General features: G+C 41.0%; 1 protein-coding gene across 1 annotated transcript in view; it reads right to left on the bottom strand.

The window, feature by feature from the left end:
* The window catches only part of ST8SIA6 (ST8 alpha-N-acetyl-neuraminide alpha-2,8-sialyltransferase 6), a 147,757-nt gene extending 133,594 nt beyond the window's left edge, over positions 1–14,163 (bottom strand). The window contains exons 1-2 of the mRNA XM_059405016.1: positions 14,019–14,163; positions 13,459–13,557 (exon numbers count right to left, since the gene is read on the bottom strand). Of these exons, the coding sequence (XP_059260999.1) occupies positions 13,459–13,557; positions 14,019–14,119 (200 nt within the window). The 5' untranslated portion in view covers positions 14,120–14,163. The remainder of the gene's footprint in view (positions 1–13,458; positions 13,558–14,018) is intronic.
* Between the last annotated feature and the right edge of the window lie 4,726 nt (positions 14,164–18,889).

Raw genomic sequence — 18,889 nt, 5'->3', positions numbered from 1 at the left:
TACTCTCTCTCCCTCTCTCCCTCCCCCACTCCCGTGATTCACATGCACTCTTTCTCTAAAAGAAAAGAATAAGAATAAAAAAATTTTTTTAATACAGGGCAACAAAAGAAAATGGAAACACAACAGTTCAAAACCTTGGGATACAGCAAAAGTGGTCCTAAGATGGAAGTATATTGCAATACAGGTCTACCTAAGAAGCAAGAAAAATCTCAAACAATCTAACTTTACACCTAAAGGAACTAAAAAATTAAAAAATAACAATAAGAATAATAATAAACAAAACAAAACAAAAAAAGCAAGTGAAGCCTAAAATGAGTAGAAGGAAATAATGATGATCAGAGCAGAAATAAACGATATAGAAACTGAAAAAAAAAAAAAAAACACAAACAAACCGTAGAACAGATCAATGAAAGCAGGAGCTGGTTCTTTGAAAAAATTAATAAGATTGATAAATTCATAACCAGACTTATCAAAAAGAAAGGAGATCACAGTGCCTGGGTGGCTCAGTTGGTTAAGGATCTGACTCTTGGTTTCAGCTCAAGCCATGATCACAGGGCCATAACTGAGCCCGACATTGGGCTCCATGCTGGGCATGAATCCTGCTTAAGATTTTCCCTCTCCCTCACTCTTCTCTCCCTTGCTCTCTGCCCCTCTCCCACTGACATTCTCTCTCTCTCTCTCAAAGAAGAAGAAGAGTAAGAAGAAGAAAGAAAAGAAAAGACAAAGGACCCAAATAAATAAAATCACAAATGAGAGAGGAGAAATATCACTGACACAACAGAAATACAATTATCAGAGATTATGAAAAACTATATTCCAACAAACTACACAAACTGGAAGAAGTGAACAAATGTCCAGAAGCATAAAATTACCAAAACTGAAATAAGAAGAAATAGAACAGACTGATAACCAGCAAAGAAATTGAATCAATAATAAAAAAAATCTCCCAATAAACAGAAGTCCAAGGCCACAGGTCTTCACCAGAAAAATTCTACCAAATATTCAAAGAAGAGTTAATACCTATTCTTCTTTAGCTATTCAAAAAAAAAAAAAAAAAAACCAGAAAAGGAAGGAAAACTTCCGAATTCATTCTATGATGCCAACATTACCCTGATACCAAAGCCAGGCAGAGACTTTACTAAAAAAAGAAAACTACAGGCCAATATCCCTGATAAAAATGAATGCAAAAATTCTCAGTAAATACTAGCAAACTGAATCCAGTAAGACATCAAAAGAATCATTCACCATGGTCAAATGGGATTTATTCCTGGGTTGCAAGTATGGTTCAATATTCATAAATCAATCAACATGACATACCACATTAATAAAATAATGATAAGAACCATATGATCCTCTCACTAGATACAGAAAAAAAATATTTAAAAGAAGTACAACATCCATTCATGATAAGAAATCTCAACAAAGTAGGTTTATAGGGGACATACCTCAATATAATCAATATAAGAAAAACCCAGAGCTAATATCATCTTCAATGAGAAAAAAACTGAAGGCTTTTCCTCTATGGTCAGAAACAAAGCAGGAATGTCCACTCTCACCCATTATTTAACATAGTACTCTAAGTCCTAGCCACAGCAATCAGACAACAAAAAAGAAATAAAAGGCATCCAAACTGGCAAGGCAGAAACAAAATTTTCACTATTTGCAGATGACATGATACTACAGGCAGAAAACCTGAACAACTCCACCAAAAAATTGCTAGAACTGATACACAAATTCAGTGAAGTTGCAGGATACAAAATCAATGTACAGAAGTCTGTTCCATTTCTACACACGAATTATGAAGCAGCACAAAGATAAATTAAAGAATTGATCCCATTTACAATTGCAGCAAAACCCATGAGATACATAGCAATAAACCTAACCAAAGAGGTGAAAGATCTATACTCTGAAAAACCATAAAACACTGATGAAAGAAACTAAAGAAGATGCAAAGAAATGGAAAGACATCCCATGTTCATGGATCAGGAGAACAAATACTGTTAAAATATCTATACTACCCAAAGCAATCTATACATTTAATGCAAATGCTATCAAAATACTAACAGCATTTTTCACAGAACTAGAACAAAATTTGTATGTACAAAGACCCTGAATAGACAAAGCAACTTTGAAAAAAAAAAGCAAAGCTAGAGGCATCATAAATCCAGACATCAAGTTATGTTTCAAAGCTGTAGTGACCAAAACAGTATTGTCATAAAAAAATAGACACACAGATCAAGAGAACAGAATAGAAAACCCAGAAATGAACTCACACCTATATAGTCAATTAATCTTTGACAAAGCAGGAAAGAATACACGATGGGAAAAAGACAGTCTCTTCAAAAAAATGGTGTTGAGAAGACTGGATAGCAATATGCAAAAGAATGAAACTGGACTGCTTTCTTAATAAATTCAAAATAAAGACATAAATGTGAAACATGAAACTATTAAAACCCTAGAGGAGAACATAGGCAGTAACCTCTCTAACACTGGCTGTAGCAAATTCTTATTAGATATCTTTCCTGAGGCAAGGGAAGCAAAATAAAAAATAAACCATTAGAACTACAAGAAAATAAAAATCTTCTACACAATGAAGAAAATAATCACCAAAACTAAAAGACAACCCTCGGAATGAGAGAAATATTTGCAAATGATATATGTGATAAAGGGTTAATATTCAAACTATATAAAGAACTTATAAAACTAAACAACTCTGGGGGACCTGGGTGGCTCAGTATGTTAATCATCTGCCTTCAGCTCAGGTCAAGATCCCAGGGTCCTGGGATCGAGCCCCCCATCAGGCTCTCTGCTCAGTAGGAAGCCTGCTTCTCCATTTCCCTCTGCCTGCCATTCCCCCTGCTTGCGCACTTGCATGCTCTGTGTGTGTGTGTGTGAAATAAAAATATAAAATCTTTAAAAAAAAAAAAAACCTCAATACCCCAAAACCCATTAAAAAAATGGAGAGACAGCAATCAGACAACAAAAAGAAATAAAAGACATCCAAACCTGCCAAGAAAGGTCAAACCCTCACTCTTTGCAGATGATATGATACTGTATAAGGAAAACCCAAAAGACTCCACTCCAAAACTCCTAGAGCTCATACAGGAAATCAGTAAAGTGTCGGGATATAAAATCAATGCTCAGAAATCAGTTGCATTCCTATACACCAACAGCAAGACAGAAGAAAGAAAATTAAGGGAGTCGATCCCCTTTGCAATTGCACCCAAAACGTAAAATACCAGGAATAAACGTAACCAAAGAGGCAAAGAATCTGTACTCAGAAAACTAGAAAGTACTCATGAAAGAAATTGAGGAAGACACAAAGAAATGGAAAAATGTTCCATGCTCAGGGAGTGGAAGAACAAATATTGTGAAAATATCTATGCTACATAAAGCAATTTACACATTTAATTCAATCACTACCAAAACACTATCAATGTTTTTCAAAGAAATGGAACAAATAATCCTGAAATTTATATGGAACCAGAAAAGACCTGAATAGCCAGAGTAATATTGAAAAAGAAAACCATAGCGGGATGCACTACAAACCCAGACTTCAAGCTCTATTACAAAGCTGTAATCATCAAGACAGTATGGTATTGGCACCGAAACAGACACACAGATCAATGAAACAGAATGGAGAACCCAGAAATGGGCCCTCAACTCTATGGTCAACTAATCTTTGATAAAACAGGAAAGAATTTCCCAATGGAAAAAAGTCTCTTCAACAAATGGTATTGGGAAAATTAGATAGCCACATGCAGAAGAATGTAACTGGACCATTTCCTTATACCACACACAAAAATAGACTCAAAATGGATAAAAAAAAAAAAAAACCTCAATGTGAGATATGAATCCATCAAAATCCTTGAGGAGAACACAGGCAGCAAACTCTTCAACCTCAGCCGCAGCAACTTCTTCCTTGAAACATGGCCAAAGGCAAGGGAAGTAAGGAAAAAATGAACTATTGGGACTTCATCAAGATCACAAGCTTTTGCACAGGGAATGAAACAGTCAACAAAACCAAAAGACAACTGACAGAATGGGAGAAGATATTTGCAAACAACATATCAGATAAAGGGCTAGTGTCCAAAATCTCTAAAGAGCTTAGCAAACTCAACACCCAAAGAATAAATAATCCAATCAAGAAATGGACAGAAGACATTTCTGCAAAGAAGACATCCAAATGGCCAACAGACACATGAAACAGTGCTCCATATTACTCAGCATCAGGGAAATACAAAACAAAAGCACAGTGAGCTATCACCTCACACCAGTCAGAATGGCTAAAATTAACAAATCAGGAAATGACAGATGCTGGAGAGGATGCGGAGAAAGGGGAAACTTCCTACACTATTGGTGGGAACGCAAGCTGGTGTAGGCACTGTGGAAAACACCATGGAGGTTCCTCCGAAAGTTGAAAATAGAGCTACCCTATGACCCAGCAATTGCACTATTTGGTATTTACCCTTAAGACACAAATGTAGTGATCCACAGGGGCACCAGCACCCCAGTGTTTATAGCAGCAATGTCCACAACAGCCAAACTAGGGAAAGAACTTAGATGTCCATCAACAGGTGAATGGATAAAGATGTGAGAGATATACATACACACATATATATGTAGGTATGTATATACAATGGAATACTATGCAGCCATCAAAAAAACAAAATCTTGCCATTTGCAACAACATGAATGGAACTAGAGGGTATTATGCTAAGCAAAATAAGTCAATCTGAGAAAGACAATTATCATATGATCTCTCTGATATGAGGAATTTGAGAGGCGGATGGGGTTTTTAGGGAGGAGGGAGGGAAAAAAATGAAACAAGATGAGACCAAGGAGGGAGACAAACCATAAGAAACTCTTAATCTCAGGAAACAAATTGAGGATTGGGGTGTGGGGGCAGGGATAGGGAGGCCGGGTTATGGACACTAGGGAGGGCATGTGCTATGGTGAGTGCTGCGAATTGTTTAAGACTGATGAATCACAGACCTGTACCCCTGGGACAAATAATACATTATATGTTAATTTAAAAAAATGGAGAGAAGCCATGAATAGACTTTCTTCCAAAGAAGACATACAGACGTCTAACAGACACATGAAAAGATGCTCAACATCACTGACCATCAGGTGATGTACATTAAGTGCTGAATCACTAAATTGCACACCTGAAGCTAGTATTACACTGCATGTTACCTAACTGGAATTTAATAAAAACTTAAAGAAAAAAGATTCTCTAACTTGGCAGACCACTGTTCTCAAAGTGTAAGGAAAAATTATACTTTTTTTTTTTTACTATATTTGAACAATATTTACTATAAGCAGCAGAAGAAATCTTTAGAAAGCATTTGCTTTGCGTTCTCAATAAAATACAAGAAAACCGTCAGAAATGAAGGGTGAGGTGTATTAAAAGCATACTTAGAAGTTTCCTAAGATATAAACTGATGTGAGAAGATGCAGGCCGAGACAAGAAAAAAATTGTAAAGAATAATAATGGAATAGATGTACTGTTTTAGACAGGGCCAAACAGAGAACTGACACTACAGAAAAATAATTCAGAAATGTAGAGGACAGATTTGAGAGGCCATCCCAGAGGGCAGGGGAAAAAGACAAAGAGAAAAACTGAAATCGGAAAAAGAAATAAAATCGTTTACATGGAAAGGTAATGATGGGAAGAGGTTCAGCACCGGCACACACAAAAAATGAAGATTCACTTCACAGAATACAACCAGAATGTGCGGAACACATCACATAATCCATTATAGGATACCAAATGGAATAAATAGAAACAAAATAGAATAACTGGGCCAGTGGATTAAAAAGGCTTACAGAAAAAGTTAACCAAAAGAGGTCACTGAAAAGACATACTGCTGTAAATTTAACAGCAGCAAAGAAAGAAAAGAACATTCCTCTCAGGATCTGTAACACAAAAAAATCAAACAGGTTACTTTTGAAAAAGTAAAAGTTAGGATTACTCTTATTTGTTTTTCAGGGCCCTAAAAGGCAGAAAATAGATGAACAGAAATTTTAGAAAAATTCTAAGACCCAAAAAAAAAAAAAAAAAAAATGGAGTCATGGTGCAGTAATTCAGTACTCATATGTGAAAAATAAGAATTGGATCCTTAAATATCTCAAGTTTCAGAAACACTATCATCCATCCTCTAAGGCTAAAATGTCCAAGATTTATGCCAGCTGACCAAGAACGCAATGGAAACAAAGACCTGAAGAAGTGGGGAGAGGCTCCATCACAATGGCATTGTAAGCTGAATGTTTACAATGGCATTGAGCACTGAACAACAGAAAAGAAAATCTCAACAGTATTTCTAGACTTGTTGGGTTTAAGACTTTATTTGTTTGTTTACTTGAGAGACAGAGAGTCAGCTCCACAGAAAGCAGGAGTAGGGGGAAGGGCAGAGCAAAAGAGACAAGCAGACTCCCCGCTGAGCCGAGCAGGGAGCCCAACGCAGGGCTCAGGGCTCGATCCCAGGACCCTGGGACCATGACCTGAGCCAAAAACAGACGCTTAATTGACTGAGCCACCCAGGCACCCCACCCAATATTTCTAGATTGTGAGCAAGAACCTAATTCAAATAAAAAAAAATTCTCAAAAGCAAAAGTACAGGACAGAATAATAATAACTTAATAAAAGCCCACCCTTTTGCCACATGCCGAAAGAAGTTCTAGGACCATTAAATGTTTAAATATTTTAAAATGTACTTAAAATGTATACTTAGCACAGCAAATACTTCAATAAATGAACTGTTACGTTTATTCAGAAGCAGAATTGGGAAAGAAAAGTAGATACAAGTGATAGAGTAGAAAGGTTGGAACTTGCACAGATTAAATAACCACAGACATAATTAAATGTTAACTAAATTAGAAAATCAATTTAAATGCATGGTAAAGAGAAGTTTTACATTTTTGATATTCATAAACCTCTTGTATAGCTGTAAGAAAATAGAGTATCTTTTTTTAAATTCTTTTTTTTTTAAGATTTTATTTATTTATTTGACAGACAGAGATCACAAGTAGGCAGAGAGTCAGGCAGAAAGAGAGGAGGAAGCAGGCTCCTGGCCGAGCAGGGAGCCCGATGCGGGACGCGATCCCAGCAGCTGGGATCATGACCTGAGCCGAAGGCAGAGGCTTAACCCACTGAGCCACCCAGGCACCCCGAGTATCTTTTTTTTTTTTCCATTTTTTAATAATTTTTTATTTTTTATAAACATATATTTTTATCCCCAGGAGTACAGGACTGTGAATCACCAGGTTTACACTGAGTATCTTTTTTTAAAGACTTTATTTATTTATTTGAAAGAGAGAGAGAAACAGCACATGTGCATGCACAAGCAGGGAGAGGGGCAGAGGGAGAGATTCTCAAGCAGGCTGACAGCGGAGCCCCTGCAGCGTGAGGTGGGACTCAGTCTCAGGACCCCGAGATTATAACCTGAGCGGAAATCAGGAGTTTGGATACTTAACCAACTGAGCCACACAGGAGCACCAGAAAACAGAGGATCTTGATAGAAAGATAGATAACAGTATGAAGAGCCAAACCATAAAGTAAAATTTAAAAATATCCTAAAGATTAAGCACAACATTACAAATAGAAATTAAGACATCAATAAAATATTATATCCTGATAGTGAAACTAAAAATATGAAAAGAAATTCTAAAACACAGAACTGTCAGGAGTTTGAGTCAATGGTCACTCTCCTACACTGCTAACAGAAAAATAAACTGAAACAACCATTTTTGTTGGACAAGTCCTAGGAACATTTTGAAATTTCCTATATTCTTTGATCTAGCCCCTCCACTTCTAGAATTTATTTGAATAATCAAGAATACGTGCAAAGGTATAAAGTTGTTCATATGATGGGGCACCTGGGTGGGAAGCGACGGCCTTCGGCTCAGGTCATAATCCTGGAGTCCCAGGATCGAGTCCCACATCAGGGTCCCTGCTCAGCAGGGAGTATGTTTCTCCCTCTGACCCTCCTCCCCCCATGCTCCCTCTCTCTCTCAAATAAATAAATAAAATCTTTTTAAAAATAAAGTTGTTCATATGAAAGTATAAATCAAAATTTTTAAAAAAACCTAAGCCTAAATTATGATAGGTGTACAAGTTCAAATACCATGTTCTAAAAATTATGTTGCAGAAAGGTAAATGACATGAAGAAAAGTTTAAAAAGTTTTACTAACCCCTACCAAAATATGCATAGCAAAACTGCCAGATATGTGCATACAAAGTTATTGAAAATACGAGTAGTACCCATCTTTTGTACCCTGAATGACAGGCAGTTTTCTTTTTCTTTGTACTCATCTAAAAATCATGCAGTAAAGTTGCTACAAAACATGCCGTAAAGCACTTGCCACAATAATGAGTTGGGATGTAACACAACTGACTTTTGATGTCTGCCCTTTGTGGATGCCCAGGTGTCAAACAAGAAAAAGTCAAAGTTGTACTGCAGGGAGAAAGGATCACAGGGAACAGAAAGGCAGCCCACTTGGGAAAATAGCAGGTAAACCTCTCTAAGAAAGCAGAGAAGTAGAAGTATGGTCCCCACATCTCTGGAAAACTCATAGTCCAGTCATCCCTGAAGGGGCAATGAAATGGGCAGTAAGTACCAGAACATTCACAGCATAGCTGTTGCTCACTGGGAAATCTGAGCTAGACACAGAGCCTGAATCACCACCATGGATGTTAAAGTCAGAATGGACACCCCCACTAATAGGCACTAAGTCACAACCGGGACCTAGATACTCCCGTGGAGGGACCCTGGAATTCCAAGCCAGCTAGTTACACAGACTTGCTCCGGCTACATGATTAACACTGCTGATAGTCCAGTCTCTCACTTCTTGAGTATTTGAGAACTAACTTATGACATTATAGCAGATTCTACTAATTTATTTTGTAATCAAAAATGAAATTAAAAGAAAGAATATTTGATTAGTATTTTTTAAAATTCCAACCACCTGAAAATTTAAGTATTCTTCTAAATCACTATGGAGATAAAAATTATTTAAAATTTTAGTGCAATTATAGGGGCACCTGGCAGGCTCAGGCAGTGAAGCATGCAACTCTTGATTTCAGGATTGTGAGTTCAAGTTCCACATCAGGTATATTTAAAGAAAATTAATAAAATCTTTTAAAAATTAATGTAATTATACACAGTTTAGAATATATTTTTGAAAATCAAAACACTATGTATCCAAACTTAAGGAACAGACCTAAAGCTGCGTTCAAAGGAAAATTCATAGTAGTAAACATTCTCTTACAAAGCAAAACAGAAAAATAAATAAAGCATTCACTTCAAGGCATTAAGTTGGAAGAAAGGAATGATTTTTAAAAGATAAAGAGAGCACAAATGAAGTAACAACAAGGAAAACATGCCAAAATTGAGAAATAAATCCAGGAGCTGGTTGTATGAAAAACAAACCTAGAACAAACTTTGACAAAACTTATTAGAAAAAGAAAGCATTCATTGTAATGGAATTATATTTTGAAAATTATTATTAAGTTTTTCTCTTTTGTCTTCTGACTTTGACATGACTTTTCCCTCTGTCATTTTAAAGCATCCTTTGGGGGATTCTGGAGCGATGAAGACTTGTTACTCAAAAAATGCAAAGAGAAAAATAAGGTGATATTCAGCTATAGCCAAGCAAAACAAGGTATGCTATGGCCTCAAGAAAAGAATTCCAGATTCTTCTCATTCTCCCACTTGAGCACATTAACCACCTTATTTGGAAGAAACAGCTCTTGGAGCTTTCTCAATCTTTTCAAACCTGGTCTCCACAAATTACCATTAAGACTTAGGTTGGAATTCAACCTAGAGGTTTGAGTCAGGACAAAAGAAAATATGAGGAACTGGGGTAGACTGCACATTCCCAACTGGGACCAGAGGTGGAAAGAAGAGAGCTCTGGTTTGGGGACAGAAAGATAAGGGTAACCACAAGAGTAGACGAAGTTGGCCTCATCCCCCACCTCGGACTCTGAAAAGAGATCGCTTCTTGGACAGCCTCCCATCCTGAAATTAACTTAGAATAGGGTCACATGTACTTCACAGTGCAAGTAGAGGGAGGACCTCTATTTAATTTCCAGAACCAGCCTCCATTCTTATATGTTTAGACAGGTCCCAGAAATAGCTGGGAGACTGGTTGTGGATCTGGTGAGCCAGACCTGGGTGAGACAGCCTCAGAGCAAATGTTGCAAAGTAACAACACAGGAGAGGACTAAGAGAGAATCTTCACCAGATCCCAGAAAGATAGCACCAGGTGGGAGCTCATGAGGAAGATAGAGTGGGGGGACCCATAAGGTAGAATACCCGAAGAAAAAGAATGAGCCACAAACTGCAATTTCCTAACTGGCTCTCAGCCATCAGGTGGAAAGTGGACAACATCACTCTGGAAATTAGAGGAGTCAAAGGTTACCATGATCATGAACCCCAACTCTTAACCCTACTAACACATCATCTAAGCCCACCTCCTCCTTGTATCTGAGTGTCATCTTTAAGTAAAAAGAAATGATGAAAACAATATGGCAGATGGAGCATTTGCTCCCAGAAAGAATAAATATTGCCAGAAAGAGTTGATTAAATTGTCACATTGGACTAAGCTTTAACCTGGAGACATACACACACACCCCATCTTGCCCAGCACCTCAGAAAGGTTACACAGCAAGGCCATTAAGAGTGTGGGATTCCAGGGTGCCTGGGTGGCTCAGTGGGTTAGAGCCTCTGCCTTCGGCTCAGGTCATGATCTCAGGGTCCTGGGATCAAGCTCTGCATCGGGCTCTCTGCTCAGCCGGGAGCCAGCTTCCTCCTCGATCTCTGCCTACCTCTCTGCCTACTTGTGATCTCTGTCTGTCAAATAAATAAATAAAATCTTTAAAAAAAAAAAAAAAAGAGTGTGGGATTCTGTATCCACATGGCCTAGGTCTGACTCCTGGATCCACAAATTCCTTGTAACTCTGGGAAATTTACTTCCTCCCTCCATGCCTCAGTTTCCTCAACTATGAAATGAAGATAATCATAGTTTCTCTCTGTAGTTTTTAAGGGTTAAGAGAGTTAATAAATATAAAGTGCCTAGATCAATATCTGGCCCATTAAAGTATTCACTAAGTGTCGGTTATCTTTACTGCTATTAGCATTACTATTATTACTTTTACCTATTACCTACAGTGTGGGGCTCATAAAGGAAAGATCAGAGCAGCTACAGAAAAATTAAGAAATTCCAATTTCTCGGGGTGCCTGGGTTGTCAGTTAAGTGTCCAACTCTTGGCTTTGGCTCAGGTCCTGATCTCAGGGTCCTGGGATCGAGCCCCTTTCAGGCTCTGAGCTCAGTGGGTAGTCTGCTTGAGAATCTTTTTGCCTCACCCTGTGCCCCTCCTGCTCATGCTCTCTTTCTCTAAAATAAATAAATAAATCTTTAAAAGAAATTATAGGGGCTCCTGGGTGGTTTAGTGGGTTAAAGCCTCTGCCTTTGGCTCAGGTCATGATCCCAGGGTCCTGGGATGGAGCCCCGCATCAGGCTCTTTGCTCAACATGGAGCCTGCTTCCTCCTCTCTCTGCCTGCCTCTCTGCCTACTTGTGATCTCTGTCTGTCAAATAAGTAAATAAAAAATCTTTTAAAAAAATAAATTCCAATTTCTCTCCATAATCAAGTAGTACAGATTAAAATTTGTATCCCTGCTACATAAATAATTAAAATCATAAATGATAAAAGGCATATAAAATAAATTAGACAGGTTTTTAAAAACATGACAGAATAGTATTTAAAAAGCCTTTGAATCAGATTCAGAAAAAACATAGGAATTACCTATATTAGCTCAAGAAGCATGCAAAATAGAAAAGAAGTATGCCAAAAGAAGCTAAAAAATTCATCAAAGAATTACCTCAAAAAAGGCCTAGAACCGGGTAATTCAATTAGTGCATTCTTTCAAAATTTCCCCAAGGGGTAATGCCAAAATGAATAACAAACAGTACCAAAGCCTGCAAAAAAAAAAAAAAAAATGGAATGCTCCCCAGATCACTGGAAAGCTATGCTATCTATAGTATACAAACCAGAGGCCACTATTTTTATCAAAAGTTTTGTTACTCTAGGATTTCTTAGTACCTCTAACATGTTATAAAATCCTAATAGGAGGGCTGTGGGAGACTGTTCCTGCACTTCAAGATTTCTTCCAGGCTCCACCAGACCTTTATTATGACTATGCTACACAGGAGCCCTGGGGTTGCTCAGTCAGAAAGATTTAGAAGGTCCAAGAGCCAAGAATATACAGAAGGAAACATAGAAAAAAGCATTCACAAAAGATAGGCAGAGGAAAAGAGACAGTATACAAAATTGAGGTAAGAATAGCGTTGCTGAAGCACGGAACGGTACATTCTTCTGGTGAAAATGTAAATTGAACCAACTCTTCCAGGATGTAACTGGCCATGTGTTTGGAACCAACAATGCATATACTCTTCAACCTAATAATGTCACTTCTATCATTCTATCCTGGAGAATTCATTTAATATGAAGATAAGGATTTACATACAAGAATACACTTAATAGAATTATTAACAGCAAGTAAAACAAAAAGCAAACAGGAAACAGTCAAAATGTCTGGAGCTACAAAGAGTTAAACAGCACGTTCATCTGATGAATTATCCAACAATTAAAAGCAATAGTGGGGGGGATAATGATATGTATTTGTCTAATTTTTTAGGAAAAGGTAGACCACAAAGTCTATCTTAAATATATTTTTAAAATATATGTAGGTAGGAAAAACTACTGGAAGAATACAGACCAAAGCCTTAATATGATCTGTGGGTGAATATTTTTTAATACATTTCTCATATTACCTTTCTGCAACAAGCATGTATTACTTTTATAATCAGAAAGAAAGATAAAAACCAAATAATTATTGCACATGGATAAATACTCCTGTGAGTGAAAAAGAACAGTTTTAAGCTTCCATTCACTAAGGACAAAACCAGTCTGAACGTTGCGCACAGAATTCTCCCAAACGTGAATCTCTCTACACGGGTGCCCTGTAAAGCATAAAGACAAAAAGCAAACCAACCGAATCCCTCTACGGACAGGCTGAGCTGCCTCTCTCCGGGGTTTTCAACACCAGGTGACGGAGAAGGGGCCTCAGCACCCATTTTGGCAAAGTGCAGCTGTTTGAGTGTCTCCCTCGGTTCGAAGAACCTCTACGTGGAGATCCAGGCTTTACAGGGGAGGTTGAGGCAGTGTGAGGAGTTACACACACACACACACACACACACACACACACACACACAGTGTGAGGAGTTACACACACGCACACACACACACAGAGCACACTCAGACACCCAAGCGCACTCAATCGCGCGGTCCCAGCCAGACAGCGCGAGGCGAGCCCTGCGGCTGCAGCCGCGCCCCACCCGCGCCCCGCGGCCGCCGAGTCCCCGCCCGCCCGCCGCCCCGCGCCGCGGGTACCTGTTCGTGGGGCGCGGTAGCTGGGTCGCCGGGCTCCGGAGCGTCCTCAGCGCGGCGGGGGTACCGCGGGTGGCGTCCCTGCTCTCCTCCACCGAGAGCCTGCACCGCCAGGAAAAAAACTAAGTTGTTACACGTCGCTGACAGGCTCGGCGGCCGCAGCGCGCTCGCACCTGGCCCGGGCGTCCTCGCGCCGCCCGGCTACCCCGCCCCCGGCAGCTCCCAGACCCCGGAGTTTGAAGGCGCTTAGGGCGGGAAGGAAGGGGAACCACGGACCAGAACGGCGAGCTCGGGAGACCGCGGGGGACCCGACGGCAGGTCCCGCTCCGCAGCGACCGTCCGCCGGAGCCCTCGCCTCTCTCCCCGCCGCAGCCGGTGCCCACCTGGACCCCGCGTCGCCCCCTCGGTCGCCCGGGCCAGGCCCGTCCCGCCTCCTGAACGCCCCCTTTCCGGCCAGCCCTCGCGCGACCGCCGCCCGTCGGCTTCCCTTCGCGGCGGCCCGGAGGCGGGCGGCCGGGCGGCGGGGGAGCCCCGGGGGGGCGCGCGGCGGGCGGGCGGGTTACCTGGAGCGAGCGGGCGCGTCGGTGGAGCACCAGAGCAGGCGCAGCAGCAGCAGCAGCAGCAGGCTGGCGAGCAGGGCGAGCAGCGCGCCCCCCGGCCGCATCCTGAGCCCCACGCACGACCGCCGCCGCCCCGGCGAAGCGCAGCCCGGCCGGCCCGACTCGCCGCTCCCGCCGCCGCCGCGGCCACGCACACCTCCAGTGTTCAAACGCGGCGGGGAGGGGCGACGACGGCGCGCGGCGCGGGCCCGCACCCGGGGCGCCCCGGCCCAGCCTCTCGCGGTGTGCCGGGGGCGAAGGGAGAAGGCGCGTGCCGGCTCTCGCCCTCTCGCGCCCAGCCCCGGACCGCTGAGCTCGGCGCTCGGCTTGGCAGTGACGATGGGCCGAGCTCGCCTCCTCTCCGCCCGGAGGCGCTCCGAGCCGCTGCGGGCTTTAGTCGCCGCGCCGCCGCCGCCGCCGCCGCCGCTGCCTCCTCCTCCGCCGCCGCTGCTGCCGCCGCCGCCGCCGCCGCCGCCGCGCGGGGTCACCTGAAGGTTGGGACTCGCGAGCTGGACTCGGTGCTGATTGGGCTCCAACTTTTGTGCGCCCTCGCCTTCCCCGGAGTGCCCGCGGGCTCTTCCCCGGAGCCCACGCAGCTCACCCAAGCACACCGCAACTCCTTCCGCGTCCCTGCGGTGGAAAGCAAGGACTCGGAGGGCTGGAAGAGAAGAAAGGAAAGAGACCACTTCAAAACTTTTCTTAAAACTGTGTAGTCGCTCGGCTGGATCGCTCCCACGCGAAGGCTGCTAGGGACATGGTTTCGTTCGGTAGATCCTGGTACCCAAGGGGAGGAGGAACCGTCTCTTACTTGAACGCAGATTTAGAGGCACCGAGAGTGGATTTACCAGGAGCCAGGGAATCTTTAGGGGCTGGCATACTACCACCTGAAGGCCGAGCTGGGCCCCAGCCTGGTTTTGCAAATAGTGTTTTTGGAACACCTCCATGCCGGCTCCTTTGTCTTCTCCATGGCTGTACGTAGCTGGGGGGACCTGCTTTGGGTTTACAAGGCAGGGTTGAGTAGTGGTGACAAAGATAATAAGGGCCCTGGAGCCTAAAGCATTTATCTATCCCTTTTCAGAAAAACTTAGCAGACCATTGGTCTAAATCACGTTGGTCTAAATCATATTGGTTAGATACTGGAAAATGGCCCTATGGCGGTGTGATACGGTCTGGCTGTCCTCTTTCTGCCCCAAGCGATTCTGTCCTCGTCCTCCGTGCCTCCAGCACACTGCGCATGTCTCCTGCAGTGCAACCTCAGTTTTGCTCCGGACTCAACCCTTGAGGAACCTCAGTGAACCGTAAACCCCAAAACTGTTAGATGGGGCCTCATTAGATCGTACAGAGTTGAGCTTTCTCCGAAAGAACAACTGGACTTCACGATCTCGCAAATACTTTGGAAGGGCTTAAGCTCTGAAAAGTCTTTAATTGTGTTAGCTTTCCCAAGCGACAAAAATATTTGTATTTCACTTGGAGTCTTATAGAGACACAAGGTCTTGACCTAAAAGACCCACCCCAGAGCCTTTGGGGGAACAAGGCAGCCAAACAACGATAAAGCTGTTGCCAGGGATTTTGTCACTGAAAAAAATAACTTATACCCAAAAGAGAAATATGGGCTACCTAGTTCCTTTCTGCTAACCCTGCATTTACTCTAATTAAAAATATTTAGTTGAAAACAAACCAGAACTTTTCACATAATAGTCGATCAATAAATGTTTGATCAATGAATGAAACGCCTAGGAACTAACGCTTTCCTTAAAGAGAAGAAGGAGGAAAAAACTGAAAATGGGTGTGACTGGAAATATGATTTCCTTCCATAGCTCACTCCTGCTGTTAAAGTATGTGCTAATCAATAAAGAAAAAGTTGTTCCTTTTACATAAGGTCAACATTTTTAGGAATATGGCTGCTTATCTGAGTAGGGCACAAAAAAGTAATACTATATTCAGGTGCTGTTAAAATAATAAAGCAACCCAGTTCTACATGTCTGAAAGTGAGGCATTCTGTTAGACAAGTAGGATATGGCACAATTATCTTGAAAATGAAAAGTTGTCTGGATTTGGGAGATAGTCTGAATTTTATTTCTCTTAGAGCAGATTTGGGCAGACAACTCATACTGCAGACGGTTTGCAGAAAAAGAAAAGGACATTATTGTATCAGCCAGGAAGCTGCAATTTCACCTAATTTACTAAAGTTTAATATTTCAGCACAGCTGGGCTCAAGGCAACAGCAGAAGAGTCAGTCTTGCACTGGGTTCCCTAAACACCCTTGTTGTTGTAAATGAAGTTACTTTTTATCAAGCCAATGGCTATCAGCAGGGGACTCACAAAAGCCCATTTTAATTGGAAAACCAAGTGTAAATTTGCACTGGGAATTCTGAACCCAGTATTAAAATTTGACAGTAGGGAACTTTACCACCAGCTTTGTAAATGAAGACTTGGGTTGGTAAAATATGAATTATCCTGCTTATCCTTGAGAGATTAAAAAGAAAAGCAAAAAGCACCTGACAAAAATGAGTCCTTCTGTATTATCAGCCACAGAACCCAAACTGGAAAACTGTATATTTGGTAATTTAAGATTAGTGAGTTTGACCAACAACCTCAAAGATACATTTGGGTCATTTGGGTAATCTGCTGAGGCCAGGATCTAAAAAGAAAGTCTGGGTGCTATGTAGAAGTCGCAGCTGGTGTGTAAACCTGTCTCACTCATCCAGTCTGTCCAGCATGTGCCTCTCATTTACCTTTGTTATTCTTTAGTTTTGACCCTTACTTTCAGAAAATCACCATGAAAACCTGGTTGGGAAGTAATGATATATTAAAAAAATGTCCAAATAATTGAAAATCTTCTAGGAAGTTGGAGTTTCTCATTTTCGGTGTAAGGTTTTAAATATTTCCATGTGCACAGATTTAGGCATTCACGAAGAAGAATCTCAGATATCAAGGGCCTGTTGGATCCACTTGTACACACAAGTACAGACTCTCAATATAGAGAAACGCAAAAAATCACCCAAGAATCTTTTCCTTCATTTGGGGGACATTTTTATCTCCCTGATAGAAAGGGTGGTTCCTGATGTCTTCAGGGTGCTTGATTGGTTTTTAGTAATAGTAGAGATTCGTGAAGACTATAGAACAATAGCACATTCATAAATATTAAACTATTCCTTGGGGGAGGAAATTCATAAGAATAGTATAACCAAGGCTATATATTTTCAGTAAGTTATAAAATATAAATAAAAGTAGAAATAACTTCCAGAAATCAACAAACATGTATGAGAGGGAGCTCTTTCCAAATATGTTTTATTACCAACTTCTCCCACTGCTAAATGAATATTTAAAAAATTGATGCAGGGGCACCTAGGTGGCTCAGTGGGTTAACCCTCTGCTTTTGGATCAGGTCATGAATCCAGGGTCCTGGGATCAAGCTCCCAGTCCGGTTCTCTGCTCAGCAGGGAGCCTGCTTTCTCTCCCTCGCTCTCTGCCTGCTTCTCTGCCTACTTGTGATCTCTCTCTCTCTCTCTCTCTCTCTCTTTCTCTCTGTTAAATAAATAAATAAAATATTTTAAAAAATAAAATAAAAATAAAAATTGGATGCTATTCTGTGCATAAAGTAGTTTTAACTTTAAAGATAGAACACTGAAGGTCATATACAAATTTTTTATAGGTCTTACAATTATAAGAAATCCAATTTGTAGCATAACTAAAATTACAGAACCAAAAAAATTAGAGTTATTATTTACAGTGCAAAATAGATTTTTAATGTATAAAACATTCAAACTTTAAAAACTCCTCTCTCTGAAATCCACTTAAAAGATCATCAAGGACCAAAAAGAAAAATGGAAATTGTTTATCCTGAAACCATAAAATGGCTGCAATCCCATTCCACAAACTCCCAAGAATATCTGTGAAAGGTGAACCAATTGGACAAGAATACCAAGTTCAAGGCTCATTGCCTCTATTTATGAACTTAAATTGGTAGGGTGGGGGGAATGGAAAAGTTTCTGAAGGCCCTACTAATGCACAATTTGGAAGAGCAAAGTCTGGGAGTAGGTCACATCAAAAATGAGTAGCGATTAGTGTAAATGGCCAGAGTTACAGAGTTTGAAGAGAGGCAGTGACCAGTATTTCTGTTTCCAGTGAATACAGCTCTCTATCCAGAGAAATGATGACCTAGATATAATGCTACTCTTGAAGAAAGATGCTACAAAAAAATTTTGTAGCTACTGGTTAAAATCAATTTACCAAAGAAAAATTAGTACCTAGTCTATGTATTCAATAAACAACAGGCCCTCAAGCCATTGGGTTTTAGACTGAATTGGCCTCTCCCAGACTACCCTTGCTGATTCCAGTGTTTGCAAGATCAGGTAGAACTCCAGCTATTTCAGCAGATTGGGGCTGGAGGTTGTATGTGCAAAGATTATGTACCTAACCCTTCCATAGTCTCTCCTTAACTTCTCTTCCCTACCACTTCATTGTGTACAACCTAAACTATAACCAGAGAAATAACTGAACAAAAAAACATCCAATAACAATCCTGTAATGCAAAAGCAAGTTTCAACAAGTAGACAGATGAAAAGGAAACACTGGCAAAAATTTTCTGTTCACAATATTCCTGGCAAGTAGCAAAACAAACAAGCAAACACATAAAAGCAAATGACAAATAGAGGCATGATTTCTTTCAAAGATGAGTAAACAAAAGGGGGAAAATGATGTAATAGTTATGCAAAATATAAAAGAAAAAGAATGTGGGGCGCCTGGGTGGCTGAGTGGGTTAAAGCCTCTGCCTTCGGCTCAGGTTGTGATCCCAGGGTCCTGGGATGGAGCCCCACATCAGTCTCTCTGCT

This window comes from Mustela nigripes, chromosome 6 (genome assembly GCF_022355385.1).
Source record: "Mustela nigripes isolate SB6536 chromosome 6, MUSNIG.SB6536, whole genome shotgun sequence".
Lineage (NCBI taxonomy): Eukaryota > Metazoa > Chordata > Mammalia > Carnivora > Mustelidae > Mustela > Mustela nigripes.
Note: the sequence above shows the minus strand (reverse complement) of the source record. Positions and strands in the feature narration are given on the sequence as shown.